The sequence below is a fragment of the Phascolarctos cinereus genome, unplaced genomic scaffold (assembly GCF_003287225.1).
Source record: "Phascolarctos cinereus isolate Bilbo 61053 unplaced genomic scaffold, phaCin_HiC Scaffold_726;HRSCAF=1367, whole genome shotgun sequence".
Lineage (NCBI taxonomy): Eukaryota > Metazoa > Chordata > Mammalia > Diprotodontia > Phascolarctidae > Phascolarctos > Phascolarctos cinereus.
Genome location: NW_027556098.1, coordinates 357,513,423 through 357,531,006, shown reverse-complemented (window position 1 = coordinate 357,531,006; position 17,584 = coordinate 357,513,423). Strand labels below are relative to the sequence as shown.

Genomic DNA, 17,584 nt, shown 5'->3' with positions numbered 1-17,584 from the left:
TTTTCTCTCTCACACCCCGCCACTTGAGTTGAAAAAGAAAAAAACCCTCATAACAAGTAAGTGTAGTCAAGCAAAACAAATTTTTGCATTTGCCATGTCCAAAAACATATCTCACTCTGCATCTTGAGTCTATCGTTTCTCTATTAGGAAGTGAACAGCATATTTCTTCATTGGTCTTCTGGAATCGTGGTTGATCATTTCACTGATCAGAATTCTTAAGTTTTCTGAAACTGTCTTTATAATTCTGCATCAGTTCATACAAGTCTTCATAGGCTTCTCTGAAATTATCCCTGTGTTCATTTTTTTTAGGGCAAAATAGTTTTCTATCACATTCTGGTACTCTCTCTTGCTGTATACACATATATATTAAGGGAGAGAGAGAAAGAGAAAGTGTCAAAGACTATACACAGTTTAGTTACATTATGGATACAGTTCCAAATTTTTTCAGAATGACTGGACTCATTCACAGTTCAACCAACAGTGCATTCATGTGTCTGGTTTCTCATAGTTCCTTTAACAGTTGTCACTTTTCACTTCTGTTGTCATGCTGGTCAGTTTTATTGATGTGAGCTTGAACCACAGAGTTGCTGAGAATTAGAGAAATGTATGTTTCTCTATTAGTGATTTGGAGCTTTTTTTAAAAATGTGTTTATTGATATCTTGGATTTCTTTCTCAAAAACTAGCAGTTCACATTCTTAGATCTTGGAATGGCACTCCTTACAAATTTAAATCCATTTCTTATATATATTGGAAAGGAGATCTTATCAAAGAAACATATTCTGATTCTTGGATGATTCCAATGATCTCTTAATTGCTAAACCTAATGGCCTTTTCTCAATTCTCATTCTTTTGTGCATTTTCATTGGGAAAAATCTGCAGAAGGTGGAATTTTAGCTGGGACTTGAAGGAAGCCAGGGAAGCCAGGATGTAAATATGAAAAGGGAAAGAATTCCTGGCATGGGGAACAGCCAGTGAAAATGCACAGAACTGGGAAATGGAATATCTTGTGTAAGATATAGCAAAGAAGCCAGTGTCATTGGGCTGCAGAGCTTGGGGGGGGAGGGGCAGGGTTAAAAGAAGTAAGGTGTGAGAAGACTAGAAAGGTGTGGGGGAGAGGAGGGAGGTGATGAGGAGTTTTCAATACCAAACAGAGGATTTTATATTTGATATTGGAGGTGACTAGGAGCCACTGAGGTTTAATGAGTGGGAGATGGGGAGGAGACACCTTGGCCATACCTGAATTTTAGGAAGATCAATTTGAAAGGTGAGTGGAGGACAGATTGGTTATTGCAATAGTCCAGGTGTGAAGTGAAAAGAGCATTCATAAGGGTGGTAGCAGTGTCAGAAGAGAGAGAGTGGGGCACATGCAAGATACGTTATAAAGGTAAAAAACTGACAAAACTTGGCATTAGACTAGATATAAAGATTCAAAGTGACAAGTTAAGGATACGCCCTTTTCTCTTTAAACCATAATCAAAACCGGACAGTGACCTCAATTTTGTGTTTTTTCCTAACCTTTGAAACCATTCTCAAAATATCTAAAACTATTCCCAAGTTCAATAATTAAAACAGAAAAATTCTCTCAACAACAGATTTGTATGAATGAAAGTCCATTAGGATTCAAAAAAAGGAATAAACATTTGTGGTTGAAAACGGCACTGTATTAACAAGTAGCAGTAGTCATAACATCTTTGGTCATCATGACTGTTCCAGTTTGTTGCTTTAAAATACAAATTTCACAAAGAAATGCTTGCTTATTAGAGTTAAAAGGATAAAAATGAGTTATACAGAAAATTCTGTTCAGATCACAAAGTTAGAATTTGATATTTCTCATGTGAAAATTTCAGGTTTAATACTTAAATGGAATGAATATGTACACCCTAGGTAAAGCTTTTTTTTAAAAGGCTTTCTTGGAATGCTATTGCTTTAATAAAATTTTAGAAGGTCCCTTCTCCTGGCTTGCCAAAGTCTTATCATCAAAATTTAAATGTGCCGTTTTAGTATCAGAAACACACATTACACAAAAGTCACACCAGTAATACAATCTAAAATTATGTTCCTTACCATCAATATTCAGCATCATTTTCCACATGGCAGGTCGAACAGACTGATGGAATCCAAACCATACTTCCCTGCCTCCTCCCAGAGGGTGATCATATCCTTCAGGAGCAGAAAAAAAAGAACGGCCCACAGGGGTATACCTACAGAAAGAAAAAAATCACTTTCTGTGTTCAATTGGTCTTCTACATGAATTTTTAAACAACCCTTAGAACATATTAGAAACTTTAGTTTTAACATATAAAATTATATTACCAAAAGAACAAAAATGCCAAATATATGAAAATAAAACGAACATTTTCCTAGCCAGGGAAAAGAAAAAGGACCCAATTGGACTGTCATTGTTGTATTGGATTGCGCTGTAATACTGTCACCATTTAAAAAACTCATTTTAGTTAAATGAGTGTTTTATTTGGACATTCCAAGAAGTCACACAGGTTAAAAATTCAAGAGTTCCATAAGCCTAACAAGAGTCTATAACTGTGGATGTGCAAAAAGCTACTATAAACAAAGCAGTGGAGATATTCCTCTATAGTAGAGCTAAATATGAGGTGGTAGCATGATAAAAACTCAAGTCATTCCCAACTAACATACCACTAATTTCAAGTCTACTGTAGAGGGAGGTAGCCAGGCAAAGTGACTTAGAGGGGCAGATTTGGAGTTGGGACGACCTGGGTTTAGGTCCTATCCATGACACAAACTGGAAGTGTTTCCCTTGGCAAATCACTTAACCTCTCAGTGCCCCAGGCAACACTCTAAGATTGTAAGTTGCAGAGGAGATGCTGACTTGCAATGACAGAATTTCCTCACTTGGGAGTGAAATCCTAAATGTGGTTAAAAAAAATGACTATTTTCCCATTCTTATCCTTTTTTTTTTTTAGGCAATTGGGGTTAAGTGACTTGCCCAGGGTCACACAGCTATAAGTGTCTGAGGCCACATTTGAACTCAGGTCCTCCTGACTCCAGGGCCGGTGCTCTATCCACTGCACCAACTAGCTGTCCCATTCTTATCCTTCTTGACCTCTATCCTGCTTCTGACTCTGCTGACCACCTTTCTTCCTGGATACTCTTTCCTTTCTGGGATTTTGTGATGTTACTTTTTCTTGACTCTGTTCCCCAATACTCCAATCTGAGTCTTCTCGTCTCCTCTCTCTCTTCCTCTCTCTCTCCTCCCCCCCTCACTTTTCAATTAATGTAGCATTACTTAATGAATGAAATCATCCCTTCTCACAAGAAGGTTACATTCTAGTGGGGGAGACAATAAGAAAAAAAATATATATATACATATATACATACAAACAACATAAATATAAAGTTTATATATACATACACAAAATAGTTAAATACAAGGTCATTTGAGAGAGGGACAATAGCAATTGGGGGATGGAGATCAGGAAAAGCTTAAAAGCTTTGCATAAAAGATAGTTCTTTAGCTCCATCTTAAAGGAAGAGAGGGACTCTAGGAGGAAGAAGGCATTCCAGATATATGAGATGGCCAGAGCAAAAGCATAATGATGGGAGATGGAGTGTCATGATTGAAGAATGGAGAGAAATCCAGTTAGACTAATCAAAGAATGGGAAGTAATGCCTGCAAAGACAGGTCTTATAGAGCCATATTATAAGAAGTTTTAAAAAATAAACAGAAGAATTTATATTTTATCTTAAAAGGCCACTGGAGTTAACAGTAAGCAGGTTATACGGTCAGACTATGCTTAAGTAAACTTACCTGACAGTAATGTATAAGATGAACTGAGAAAAAGAGAGACTTGAAACAAGGAGACCAATTAGGAGGATGTTGCAATAATCTATCCAAGAGGTGATGAACTAAGGTGGTAGTTATGTAAGTGTAGAGAAGGAGTTGAATGTATGGAGGTAAAAATGGCAAGAGATGGCAACTAAGTAGATATACGGGGTGAAGTTGAAGACAATGCTAAGATTACCAATGTGGGATAATAGAAAGATGGTAGGACCTTCATCAGAAATAGGAAAATTTGGAAGAAGAATGGGTTTTGGGAGAAGATAATGAGTTCAGTTTTGGACAAACTGACTTTCAGATGCCTCCACGATATCCAATTTGAAATATTCAATTCAATTAGGGATAGGAGAGTACAGTTTAGGGGAAAGACTGGGGCTAGACACATGGATCTAGGAGTCACCAACATAGAGATGATAGTTCAAACCAAGGGGGCTAATGAGGTTACCAAGAATCAGTAGAAGCAAAAGAGGGCCTAGGATGGAGCCCTGGAAAACACCCATAGTTAGTGGGTATGATATGGATGATAAGCCAGCAAAAGAGGTTAAAAATCTACAGACAAACAAGAGAACTAGGAGAGAGCTGTCACAAAAACTCAGATGACACAGTAGTCAATAGTGTCAAATGAAACAGAAGATAGGCTGAGAAGGATGAAGGCTGAGACAATACCATCAACCTTCCTGCTAAAATAGTTGCTTGAACGGAGGGAAGACTGCCTAGCATCTACATGTTTACTCCATCAAGACCCTAAAGCATGCATCAGACAGAATGATAATGATCAAGAAATTCAATGACAAATTATACTAAGTGGTTTCTTCTACCCTAAAACCATACAAGAGTTCAGCCAGAAATTCAAGGGTAAGAGGAAAGAGCTGCCAGTGCAGAGTGACCAGAATGGGCAATTGCAACCTGCAATGCTCTGTTTGCTGAGGCAGCAAAAAAAGAAGGCTCCCTTAAGAAAACATATGGATGGTCAATGAGCCGCTGGGGGCTAGAGAGGAGAGAAAAGCAGCCCAGCCCAGCCCAGCCTAGAGCTGACCACAGTAAAACAGTACTCAGACCTGGCCAGCCCAGGCCCAGGGGCTCTAATGATCCAAGCATTCTGACCTGACATGCCAAAGAAGGTATGAAGATCCTATCCAAAGTTTGAACCTTAATGATCCAGAGAGGCCTAAGAAAGAAGTCAGTGCAAGAATTCAGGTCATGCAGGGTATGAGTAGGACTTTTTTTTTTTAGCTTTAAAAGCCTTTTATAGGAGGTAGCTAGGTGGCACAGTGGATATAGCACTGCCACTGGATTCAGGAGGACCTGAGTTCAAATCCAGCCTCAGACACATAACACTTACTAGCTGTGTGACCTTGGGCAAGTCACTTAACCCCACTGGCTAGCCAAAAAAACCAACCAAACAAAAAAGCCTTTTATAATATAATCCAATCTATGTGTCCAATACATTATTACCTCTCCCACATGGTGTGATCCATTCATTCTGGCCTTCTTTCTAGTCCCTATTCCCATAGTCTCCATGCGTTTGCACTGACCATCTACCACACCTGGAAAACACTCCTTCCTCATCTTTACCTCAATGAATTCCTCTCTTCCTTCAAGAGGCAGCGTAAGCACCATCTTCTATATGAAGCCTTTCCTGATCCCTATCTTCCAACTACTAGTGCCCTCCCTTCCTAACTACCTTGTATTTATTTTCTTTACATTTATTCTACATATACTTATATAAGTATTTGGTATCTCTCCATTAGAATACAAGTTTCTTGAGAGGCTCTATTTTTTATATTTGTAACCCAGTGCTCAGCACAGTGCCTGGAAAATAGCAGGAGCTTTAACAGATGCTTACTGATTGGTTGAGGAGCCAGATAAATAGATTTTAAAATATAAGGTGGTCTAAATATAGGAATAAAAGTATTGCAGCATAGTGCAAAGAATAGCAAGTTTGGAATCAGAAGACCTAAATTCTAATCCTAGTTCTGTCACCTACTGTGTGACCTAAGGCAAGTCAAAACTTCTACGCCTGTTTCATCTGAGAAATGAGAATAATACTTATATGATCTAATGGACAGGGTTTTTGTGAGGGTTAAATGAGATAACATGGAACACATTATTAAGACACAAAAACTACTGTAAAAATTAATCAGCTACCAGAAAGGAAGAGTGTCTATTTTAACACGATGTCTATTCTACCACAAGTAGCTATCAGTATACAAATAAGATGGATACTGACAAAATGAGCTACATGATTTCAAATCCTGAAGCAAAGCACATCTGTACTTCAGATGATCATACATATTATATATTATGCCTGATCAACACAGGAAAACTAATGTGGTCCTTTCAAAGAAAAATCCACACAAATCACCCCTCACTTAAAAAAAAAAAGAAAAAGAAAATAAGAGAACCCACTTCATGGAGGGTAGATGTCGTAGCACCACATCAACAGCATGAACAGGGTTAGTGCTGATTGGTTTGTCTAGTTCTATAGGCTCAGGTAAAGCTCGTCCTGTCAGAACTTCATGCAGCAGATGCCAGCTCACCCGAGACACAAATTTTATTGACACCTTGAAAGGACGATCTTTTCCACCTTCTCCAGGCAACGTAACATCCAAATCTACCTGTAGGGAGGGAAAAAGAACCAAATCAAAACCTAACAAGATATATACATATTCTCCAATTTTTACTTACAAGTTCTCCACTAAGACCCAATGCTTGCTTCATCAAGGCATGAGGCTGACACTAAGCTACAAAGACTATGTTGGTAGAACATAAACTCTGGCCTGCACCAAAACAAAAAAAGGCTTCAAACATGGGCCCATACTTTAAAGACAGTCTTTGATGGGAGGACTAGCCAGGCTACAGTCAGATAACTTCATCACCAGAATGTTGGTAGAGGGATTGATTTTGGTCAAAGAGATTACTAAGATTGGTCAAGCAGAGACAGAAGGAGTACATATAATAGATGAAATCACAAATGCCTTAAAATATTGAAGTGATAATTTAAGAAACAACAAAGTAAAAGTATACACTTGCATAAGAGCTTTTAAAAATGTACACGTTAAAATTGAAAAGCTTTTATACAAAAAATCATAGTAATAAAGATATGAAGGGAATCAGTTTGAATGAGAAAAAATTTGCATCAACTACCTCTGATAAAGGGTTAGCTATCCAAGATACATTGGGAATTAATGCAAATATGTAAGACAAATGAATTCCCCACAAGCCTAACGTGGTCAAATGATATTAACAAACAGTTCTCAAAAAGATAATTGTAAACTAATGATACCTATATGGAAAAATTCCAAATCATTAATAAGAAAAATGCAAATCTAAACAACATTTGAAGCTTCACCTCATTCAGAAAATTGGCAAAGATGAAAAAGGAAGGGAATAGTAAATGATAGAAGCAAACATATTGATGCACTGCTGGTGGAGCTATGAACTGGTCCAAACATTCTAGAAAGCAATTTGGAATTACGCTAAACAAATAACTAAAAGGTCCATACACTGTGACACAGAGATCCCATTGCTAGGCCTATAGTTCAAAGAGGCAATGGCAAAACGACAGATCCAATAAATCAAAATATTTATAGTATCATTGTAAGAAGAAGTAGATGCCATCAACTGGGGAATGACTAAACAAACTTCTGTGCTGTGAGAAACATTGAAAATAAATATAGAAGCATGACAAGTCATATGAACTGATACAAAAGTGAAGTCTACAGAACCAGAAAAAATATATACAATGGCTACAATAACATAAATTGAAAACAAAATTTAAACTTAGTACTGCATAATTATGAACAAGCTTGTCACTGAAGAGGTATAATGATGGACCTCCCTTCATTTTTTTCAGAGGCTGAGGGACCAGGAATCAAGAATGCTACATGTGCTGGACAGGGTTGATGTGTTGTTGATTTGTCTGGCTGAACTGAGTTTTTCTCTTTTTTTTATTCTTTGTTAGAGTAGGAGCTATTAAAAGATATAAATTAAACTTTTAAAATGTATATTATTATTCACATGGACAATACTAAAGCATTTTAAATGAAAGTAATGCAAGACTCTTAAAGATATAAACACAGATTTTAAATGAAATGTTATTAAAACCTTAATAATCAGCATTAAAACAGCCAACTAAACTCGTTTGGTAACAGTCAGTCAATGAGCATTTATTAAGCATCTACTATGTGCCAAAGTCTGTATTAAGTACAAGTGATAAAAAAAAAAAAGGCAAAAGACAGTTCCTGACTTCAAAGACCCCACAATCTAATGGGGGAGACAAAATTTAAGAACTACATACAACTAAGCTATAGACAGGATAAATAGGAAATAATCAACAGAGGAAAGGCACTAGAATTAATAGGGATTGGGAAAGGCTTTCTGTAGTAAGTAGGATTTTATCTGAGACTTGAAAGAAGCCAGGGAAGCCAAGGGGCAGGGATGAGGAGGGACAGAGCTCCAGGCAGGGAAGACTGCTGGAGAAAATGCCTGAAGCCAAGAGATGCAATGTAACAAATTACATTTAAATAAATTTTCACACATAAACTATCAACTTTTCAGCCACATCCTTGATTACCTCTTTACTTCGGGGCTTCCCCCCCCCTCCCATTCACTCTCCTTCAATTTTTTTCCTCTTATATGGTCATAGTGGGTAGTGTTTTTCTGGTTCTACTGTTTTTTGGGAGAGGAGGGAGAGTGCCTTAGTAAAAGCTTTATATATCTTAATAAAACTACAAAAAGTATGAATTTCTTACCCCAGTAGTTGCTACAGGAAGTGGATTGGCTGTATAAAGACTTCTCTTCCCATCATAAACTGGTCTCCGGTCTCCGAATATTGTTACCTTAAAATGCTGAACCATTGAATCAACCACTTCCCTAAAGAAGAAAAAACATTAACATGAACTTCCATGTGACTCTGAGAGGGGAAAATGACAATAAATCACAAATGTGAAGAATTTTAGTATCTTAGTAACTTAACTGGATCAATTTTTTATAAGATTTAAGAACCTGTCAAAATTCTGAAAGGCATCTGGTTTTCTGGAAAATGATTATCAAAACAATATGCTCTTGGCAAAAATTGGAAGAATGCTTTTGGCTGAATAACTTGATCAAGAAGACTGCCAACTGAAATGAGGGAAAACGTATGAAAAAAAATCTAAAAATTGTAAAGTTAGACGTCTCGGTTAAAATTGAGACCATGGAATAGACCTCATGACTGGAATAACAGCAGTTATTCAAAAGAATCAGGTGTAATAGGAAAGGTAATAAAATTGCCTTGTATTTAAAGAAGCTTTGCATATATAATTACATGGAAATCCATAAACTTGAAGTGAGAAGTACAGTAAGCCCACACTGCTGCCTGATAATCTTTTTATTTATTTCTGAATCCCGATCCCATTCACAAAGCTGTTCTTCAAACCTTTTCCATTCTCTTCAGGCCTCTAACCATGCCCCATCTCCTCTTTTACCAAGAAAAAGCTTTAATTCCTTCACTGAAATTTCTTTCTATTTTCACCTATCCAACCATGTGACAAGCATTTAGTGACTGACTGCTATGGATCAAGCATGGAACTAGACAATGGAAATACAAAGACAAAAACAAAATACTGCCTGAATTCAAAAAGCTATTTTATTAGGGCAGAGAAACATGGGTATAAAAAGTTAAATACAAAACATAAATACAAGTTAATGTTGGGAGGGGGAAGGAACAACACTAATAATTGACGACATCAGGATAGGCTTCCTGGAGGCAATTCAAGCTAAGCTTTGAAGGATGAAAGGGATTCTATGAGAGGGAGATGAGGGAAGAATGAATTCCAAACATGGGGGACAGCCTATGCAAAGGAACAGAGAAGAGACACTTCTACCCAAGCTAAGTAGTACAGTATTTTTGCTGAATATTATAACTAATAGACAAGTAAATCTCCCTTTGTTAAATGACTCTCTAGCTCATTTCATTGTTAACACTGAACCTAAACTAACAGAGTCCCAGCTAGATCCAGACCTGCTGATCACACAATTTTCCCCACTACTCAGGACTCTTAAGCCTCACTCCCCTCCATACACATACCATGATCTAGTTAAGACTGGCTTATTTGCTATTCCTCGAACATCACATACCACCTCCCAACTCTGTTTTTGCACTGGCTGTCGCTATGCCTGGAATGCTTTCCTTCCTCACCTCAAGACTCCTGGCTTCCTTAGGTTCCTTCAAGACTCAGCTTAAATTCCACCTTCTTGCTCATTCTACCCACTATCCCTTCATTGCTAGCACCTTCCCTCTGATATTACCTTCCATTTACATTATATTCATCTTGTACGTACTTAAGTTATTTTTCAAGTTGTCTCCCTAATTAAAATATGAGTTCCTTGAAAGCAGGAACTGTACTTTTTTTTACATTCTTGGTGCTCAGCAAAGTGCCTGGCACATAGTAATCCTTAATAAATGCTTGGTGACTAAGTGGAATATAACATATCTGTGAGTCCATTTGCTAAGACACATAAAAGAAGTGTATGAATACAATCACAAAGCACTTTTACAGAAATACAGACTTAAATAACTGTCCCCCAAGACTCACTCTTGGGTCCTCTTCTCCTATACTATATTATACTTGGTGATCTCATGAACTCCTATGGATTCAACTATTATCTCCATGTAGATGACTGTCAGATTTATTTGTTCAGCCCTAACCTTTCTAACGATCCCCAGTGTCCCATCTCCTGTTAAATATCCTGAAATACAGAATGAACTATAGAAATCTTAAACTCAAAATGTCCAAAACTGAACTTATTTTTTTCCAAACCCTCTCCTCTTCTAAATTTTCCTATTACTGTCCAGGATACTACCATTCCCAGGCCTGCAACTTAGGTTTCATTCCTTACTCCTAACTCTCTCATTACCTCCCACCCCATTTCCAATCAGTGGTCAAATCCTGCTGTCTCTGCCTTCACATATACCTCTTACTGTTCTCTGACACTGCCACCACCCTAGTGCAGGCCTTCATCATCTCACATCTGAATCATTACAAATAGCTTGCTGGTTGGTCTCCATGGATTCCTTCTACTCCCAACTCAAATCCCATCTTTTACAAAAAACTTTCTTTATTCCCTTTAATTCTAGTGCCTTCCCTCTTTTGATAATCTCCAATTTATCCTGCTTCTATCTTGTTTAGACAAACTCATTTGCGAGTTGTCTCCTCCATTAGAATGTGAGCTTCTTGAGCGCATGGAGTTGTGTTTTTGTCTTTCTTTGTACCCCCAGCGCTTACCACAATGCCTGGCACACAGCAAGTATTTAACAACTGCTAGATGACTAACTGACCTAGGATTACAGAACTCGAATTGATCTCTATTCAATACTCCCTCCCAGCTGCCTTTAGTACTTACTCAAGAAAAATTTCCTAACAGTTAGAGCTGTCCCAAAGTAGAACAGGCATTCTCAGGAGGAATTAGGTTCTCTCAGAATAAGTCATTAAAGGAAAAGTATATAGATGACTAACTACCTGGAGACACTGTAGTAGGGATTCCTGATTAGGTAAGAGTTGGACTAAATAACTTAAGATCCTCCTCCAAATACGTCACTACATAATTCTCTTCATTTCCAATTGGATACACCCCTCAGGACTTCTCCATATGACCCAGAAATTTCATCCTGGAAGATTACTTCAGCCCTGAAACACCCACCAAAGTAGAGCCCTTCAGCCTCTGGGGCCCCTCTCTCAGACTGAATGACTCCTCCCAGAACTTCTATTTAAGGAGGATCACAGCTCTATACAAAGAAAAAAAAAACTCAAATTGAGCATAAAAAGGAGGACAAAGTTAAGAAAAATAAGGAATCAGAGTCTTCACCCTATTTATTCAGTTCTAAAATGTTATGATTTGCCAAGATGGCCAAAAGTTAGGAAAGGTATCTAATTTTATATGTAAAAGTCCATATATAATCATTCCAAATTTTAGTTCTGTCCTAAAAGGAATCATTCTTCTTTTCAATTAAGATGTATTTAGATATTATTCCAAGATCATTTTAAGCTCTCTGTACATTCAACTGCTATTTGCAAGTTTTCTCACCTTCTAAGTAATATAATTAATAATAACACTGTTTATTAGTTGATATATTATGTTTGCTATAGTTTCCCCAACAGAGGTTAACACTCAGAGCAGCATCTTCTTGGGTGTTTCTTCCAAATCACATCAAACAAAAGCATTTTATACCTGCATTGGAACAACTACCCCATTGCAGGTACTAATATTTTTATAATAATTGGAGTAGAATTAGTATATCTATTAAAAAATAACCTTATACAGAAAAATACTAGTTTCTTTTCTTAAAATTAGTCCATTAAGAAATACATTGCACTTGAATATTTTATCATTTAATATCTCAGTCTTCACAATATCTCTGCAACAAAAGGAATATTATCTTGTATTTTATGGAGAAACTATGGACAAAAAGGCAAGCACTTGGCACATTGATGATACAGGTGAATGGCACAGCTTCAAAAGCACTCAAAAAGGATGCCATTTTCACTTTGTTCTACACCCTAGTGAGTTTAGCCTTAGCAGTCTTGGTATGGTTATAGCCAGCTTGCTGTGGAGTATGCAGCAGTTGCTACAGGCTCAGAAATGAGTTGCTGAGGTTTCTGAAGCAGGAATATGAAAGAATCAAAGACTGAAACAGGCAAAAGCAGCCCTTGACTGAGAATGAATAGTACTGACTACAAAAAGGGAAGGAATTGAAGGCCAAACAAGATACAGCTCTGGGTGCCACCATAGTGGTAGCACTGAAGTAGAGAAGGAAACCCTGGCAACCTGCTGGCTTCTGTGATATCTATCCAGAAACATACAATGACAATCACAAAATACATAAGAAAAAAAGAAATAACCTCATATTCCATAGACTGGGCATTCAGGTGCTCTACAGAAGAATGTGTAGCTTGAGCCATGCTGCAATCAGATACTTAGATTTTGAACTATTTCTGTATTGTATTTGGTACAGTATTTTTATTCTTTTTGGAGACCAGAGAATCTAGCTAGCTTCAATACAGCTTGAAACCTCATTCAAATACTTAATAGTCTTCTCTTATTTCATAATAATTCATTAATGAATGTAAGTTTTCTGTGCCTTTTAGTTGGCAAGAAGTAGAAAGCCACACTGCTTCATAGGTGGCCTTAGTACAGGAAAAAAGAAATTCCTTAAACAAAGGAATTAAAAATTGTATACAGCTCTATGTAGCTTTCTTATGGGCTTCATTATTGTAAGCATCAACAAAGCAGTGAAAAGTGGTAGGCATGCTTAAATGGTCCCATCTAGACAGGGGTTGGTATGATTGCTGATAAAGCATTTAAGATCCTTACAGTTACCCTTGATGGAACAGGGACAGGTGGCAGAACTCAGCTGCTTGTGAATACATTAGTACATAGATAGGCACTTGAAAGTAAATACTATTTAATACGGTATAAAATAAAATACATGGTACAAAATATAATCCTTCTAAAATCAGAATAACTGCCCAAAGGGCTACAAAAATGTGCATACCCTTTGATCCAGCAATAGCCCTTCTAGGGCTATATTCCAAAGAGATCAAAGAAATGGGAAAAGGACCCACATGTACAAAAATAGTCATAGCAGCTCTTTTTGTGGTGGCAAAGAATTGGAAATTGAGAGGATGCCCATCAATTGGGGAAATGACTGAGCGAGTTGTGGTATATGAATGTAATAGAATACTATTGTGCTATAAGAAACGATGAACAGGCTGACTTCAGAAAAACCTGGAAAGACCTATATGGTCTGATGCTGAATGAAGTGAGCAGAACCAAGAGGACTTTGTACACAATAACAGCCACGTTATGCGATGACTAATATTGTTAAACTGAACCCTTCTCAGCATTACAAGGATCTAAGACATCTCCAGAGGCCTCGGCATGGAAAATGCTGTCCACATCCAAAGAAAGAACTATGGAAGTCGAATTGCTATCATTTATTTTTACCTTCTGCTGAGTTTTGTTTCATCTTTCTGATGGTTCCTCCTATTGGTTTTAATTTTTACTTACAATTTCACTAATGTGAAAATATGTTTAATAGGAATGTAAATGTAAAACCTATATCAGATTGTGTGTCGTCTTGAGGAGGGGAAGGGGGAGGAAGGGGGAGAAAAATTTTCAACTCAAAAGGATATGGAAGTGATTGTTAATAAATCAATAAATTAATAAAATTGGGGAAAAAACAAAACTTAAAAAAAAAGAATTATATTCAGAAAAAAATAAAATAAAATCAGAATAACTTCTATTCCAGAGATACTTTCAGGCATGACCACACAAGGAAAGAAGGAAAGTAAGTTATCAATGTATATAAATTAGCAAAATAAAGAACCAGCATGGAACTCAGAAAAGTTAAAGTATTTCTGATCTGGATCAGTCCTTTTTGTTATAATCCATCTAATTTTTAAAATAAGTATTTCTAGCATTTGATACCAGTATAATAAAAATAGCCACAAGTTCCAATCAAAAAACACTGAACAGGAAAAAAATCAAGAGAAAAGGGACATAAAGGTAGCAGACTCTTACATCTGAAGAATAAATCTTGCCGGTTTACTCATGAGATAATTCAAAGGCATTTAATGACATATTGGGAACCAATAAAATGCCTTCTGACTGAAGTGGAAATTCATTGGAATCTATCATCCTACTACTCCACTTAATACAGTTCTGGCAAATATTTGTGTGAACTGCATATGGACCTGGTGAATCTAACACATGTTGGTTTCGGAGTATTTCAGAGTATTAGTCACTTTTAAGTAAGTCATTCATAAGCTTTCTCAGAAATTAACAAACCTTTCCACTAACAAGTCATCAGATAAAACCTGACCACTCTGTAAATTAAAATCTAATCATACACCGCCTTTGGAATTTTATTCACAGCTGTCTGGTTTAAAACTAAATGCAAATTACAGATGAATCCTAGCTCCCTCTCACTTTTCTAGACTAGCAGCTGTGCAAGCTCAGGAGGGATATTTTTCCCCATTAAAGCATAAATTTCATAAATTAATGAAGAGGTTTAGTTGGTCCATTCAAGCAGTCACAGTATGGAAATTGAAAACAAACACTTCTCTGTAGAATAAAATCTGGAAAATATGAAAAGATACCAAGAATTTAGAATTAAATTCTACTGATTTTGACAACTCAATCAAGTCTACTGCAATTAAAAATATTTATAAGTCATAAAACTTATAATAGAATACCAGTAGTGGTTCCAGAGGTACAATAAGCCTCTGAATTGAAATTAGTTTCATTCAACCAACAATTAAGTGACTATTGCAATAGGAAGGGCAGTGTGGATAAAAAAACAAAATAGTTGCTACCTTGAGGTGAAAAGTGTTGTAAAACAGAAAGAATGGAACCAAAATTTGTTTCCTTCTGGAATCACTGAAAGCAGTGCTTCTCAAACTTTATTCTATATGTTATGAATAGGATCTTATGAGAATTCAGATGTTAATAAATATTTCCTTCTAAAACATTTGATGTGAAATCACATATCCAAAAATATTTTTCAACATGTGGAAAATTTACAACATGAAAATAAGTTTAATTACCACTATTCTGCTTCAAAATGTCATGAATATTTCCTTTATTACAGTTCTCCTAGGCTCCCCAACCCCATTTTCCATGCTAAAGTCTTTACATTATATATCCAAAAGTACTCACTGTCTAATTAGTTTGGAATACTTGTCAGATTTACGGCTAGAAGGAAGAGGGAAGAAAGAGTTCATCACTAAACAAGAGATAGAGGAGCAGCTACGTGGCGCAGTGGATAGAGCTCCGGCCCTGAAGTCAGGAGGACCTGAGTTCAAATGCGGCCTCAGACCAAACACTTGACACTTACTAGCTGTGTGACCTTGGGCAAGTCACTTAACCCCAGTTGCCTAAAAGCAAAAAAAAAGAGTGCAAATTCTGAACAAGAGATAGAGAGAATCAAGGGAGGTAAAATGGAATTTTGATTACATTAAATTACAAACGTTTTGCACAAACACAAATCAATGCAGCCAAAATTAGAAGGAAAGCAGGAAACTGGTGGGGGAAGGAAATTATAGTAAGTTTTCCTGATAAAGTCCTAATTTCTCAAATATTTAAGGAACTGAGCCAAATTTATAAAAATAGAACCATTACTCAATTGATCAAAGGATATGAATGGGCAGTTTTCAGAAGAAATCAATTATTAATAATCACATGAAAAAATGCTCTAAATCACTAATAGAGAAATGTAAATTAAAACAACTCTGATGTACCACCACCTCACACCTATCAGATTGGTTAACATGACAGAAAAGGAAAATGTGGGAGAGAATGTGGAAAAACAGGGACACCAATGTAATTGTTGGTGGAGTTGTGAACTGGTCCAACCATTCTGCAGAGCAATCTGGAACTATGCCCAAAGGGCTATAAAACTGTGCATACCCTTTGACCCAGCAATACTACTTCTAAGGCTGTATTCCAAAAAGATCATAAAAATGGAAAAGGACTCACACGTACAAAAATATTTATAGCAACTCTTTCTGTGGCGGCAAAAAATGGAAACCAAGGGGGTAACCCATCAACTGGGGAATGGCTGAACAAGTTGTGGTATATGAATGTAATGGAATACCATTGTGCTATAAGAAATGATGAGCAGGCAGACTTCAGAAAAATCTGGAAAGACTTGCATGGACTGATGCTGAGTGAAGTGAGCAGAACGAGGGGAACATTGTACACAGTAACAGCCACACTGTGTGATGACCAACTTCGATAGACTTAGTCCTTCTCAGCAATGCAAGGATCTAAGACATCTCCAAAAGTCTCATGATGAAAATGCTATCTACATCCACAGAAAGAACTATAGAGTGTGAATGTAGATCAAAGCATACCACTTGCTCTTTTTTTTCCTTCTATTTTGTTTTGTTTCTTCTTTCTTGTGGTTCCTGCTATTGGTTCTAACTCTTCTTTACAACATGACTAATGTAAAAATGTGAAAATATGTTTAATAGAAATGTATATGTACAGCCTATATCAGATTGAACACTGTCTTGGGGAGGGAGGCGAGGAGGAAAGAAGAGAAAATTTAAAACTCAAAAGCTTATGGAAGTGAATGTTGAGAACTAAAAATACATTAATATTTTTAAAAAAGGGAAAAGGACCAGTATGTACAAAAATATTTAGAGCAATTCTTTTTGTAGTAGCAAAGAATTGGAAACTGAAGGGGTACCCATCAATTGGGGAAGGGTTGAACAAGTTGTGCTTTATGATTGTGATGGAATACTATTTTCCTATAATGACAAATGGGATGGTTTCAGTGAAATCTGGAAAGATTTATATGAACTGATGCAACAGCAATATTTAATGATAATCAACTGTAAGAAACTCAGCTACTTTGATCAATGATCCATGAAAATTTTGAAGGACTCACGACAAAAAATGCTATCTACTTCTAGAGAGAGAAGCGATGGACTCTGAGTGCACACTGAAGCATATTTTTACATTTTTTTCTTGCTTTTTTTCTCCCACAACGTGGCTAATGTGGAAATCTGTTTTGCATGATTTCATATGTATTTCTTGCCTTCTCAATGGGTGCGGAAGAGGATAGAGGGAGGGAGAGAAAGAATTTGAAACTGAAAATAAAAATAAAATTAACGAAATCAAAGACCCTCTTTCCTCCTACTTGAGTAACAATAAAATGATGAAACATGAGAAGATAATCAAATTTCAAGATATAAAATTGGAGGTTTAATGGAATAATGTAT

At 36.7% G+C, this 17,584-nt stretch overlaps 1 protein-coding gene across 2 annotated transcripts in view; it reads right to left on the bottom strand.

Moving 5' to 3' along the window:
* LOC110206365 (argonaute RISC catalytic component 3) overlaps positions 1–17,584 on the bottom strand; it is a 91,634-nt gene that overhangs the window by 51,330 nt on the left and 22,720 nt on the right. For both annotated transcript variants that reach the window (XM_020983686.2, XM_078157016.1), the window contains exons 3-5: positions 8,570–8,690; positions 6,225–6,433; positions 2,066–2,202 (exon numbers count right to left, since the gene is read on the bottom strand). In XM_020983686.2, the coding sequence (XP_020839345.1) occupies positions 2,066–2,202; positions 6,225–6,433; positions 8,570–8,690 (467 nt within the window). The remainder of the gene's footprint in view (positions 1–2,065; positions 2,203–6,224; positions 6,434–8,569; positions 8,691–17,584) is intronic.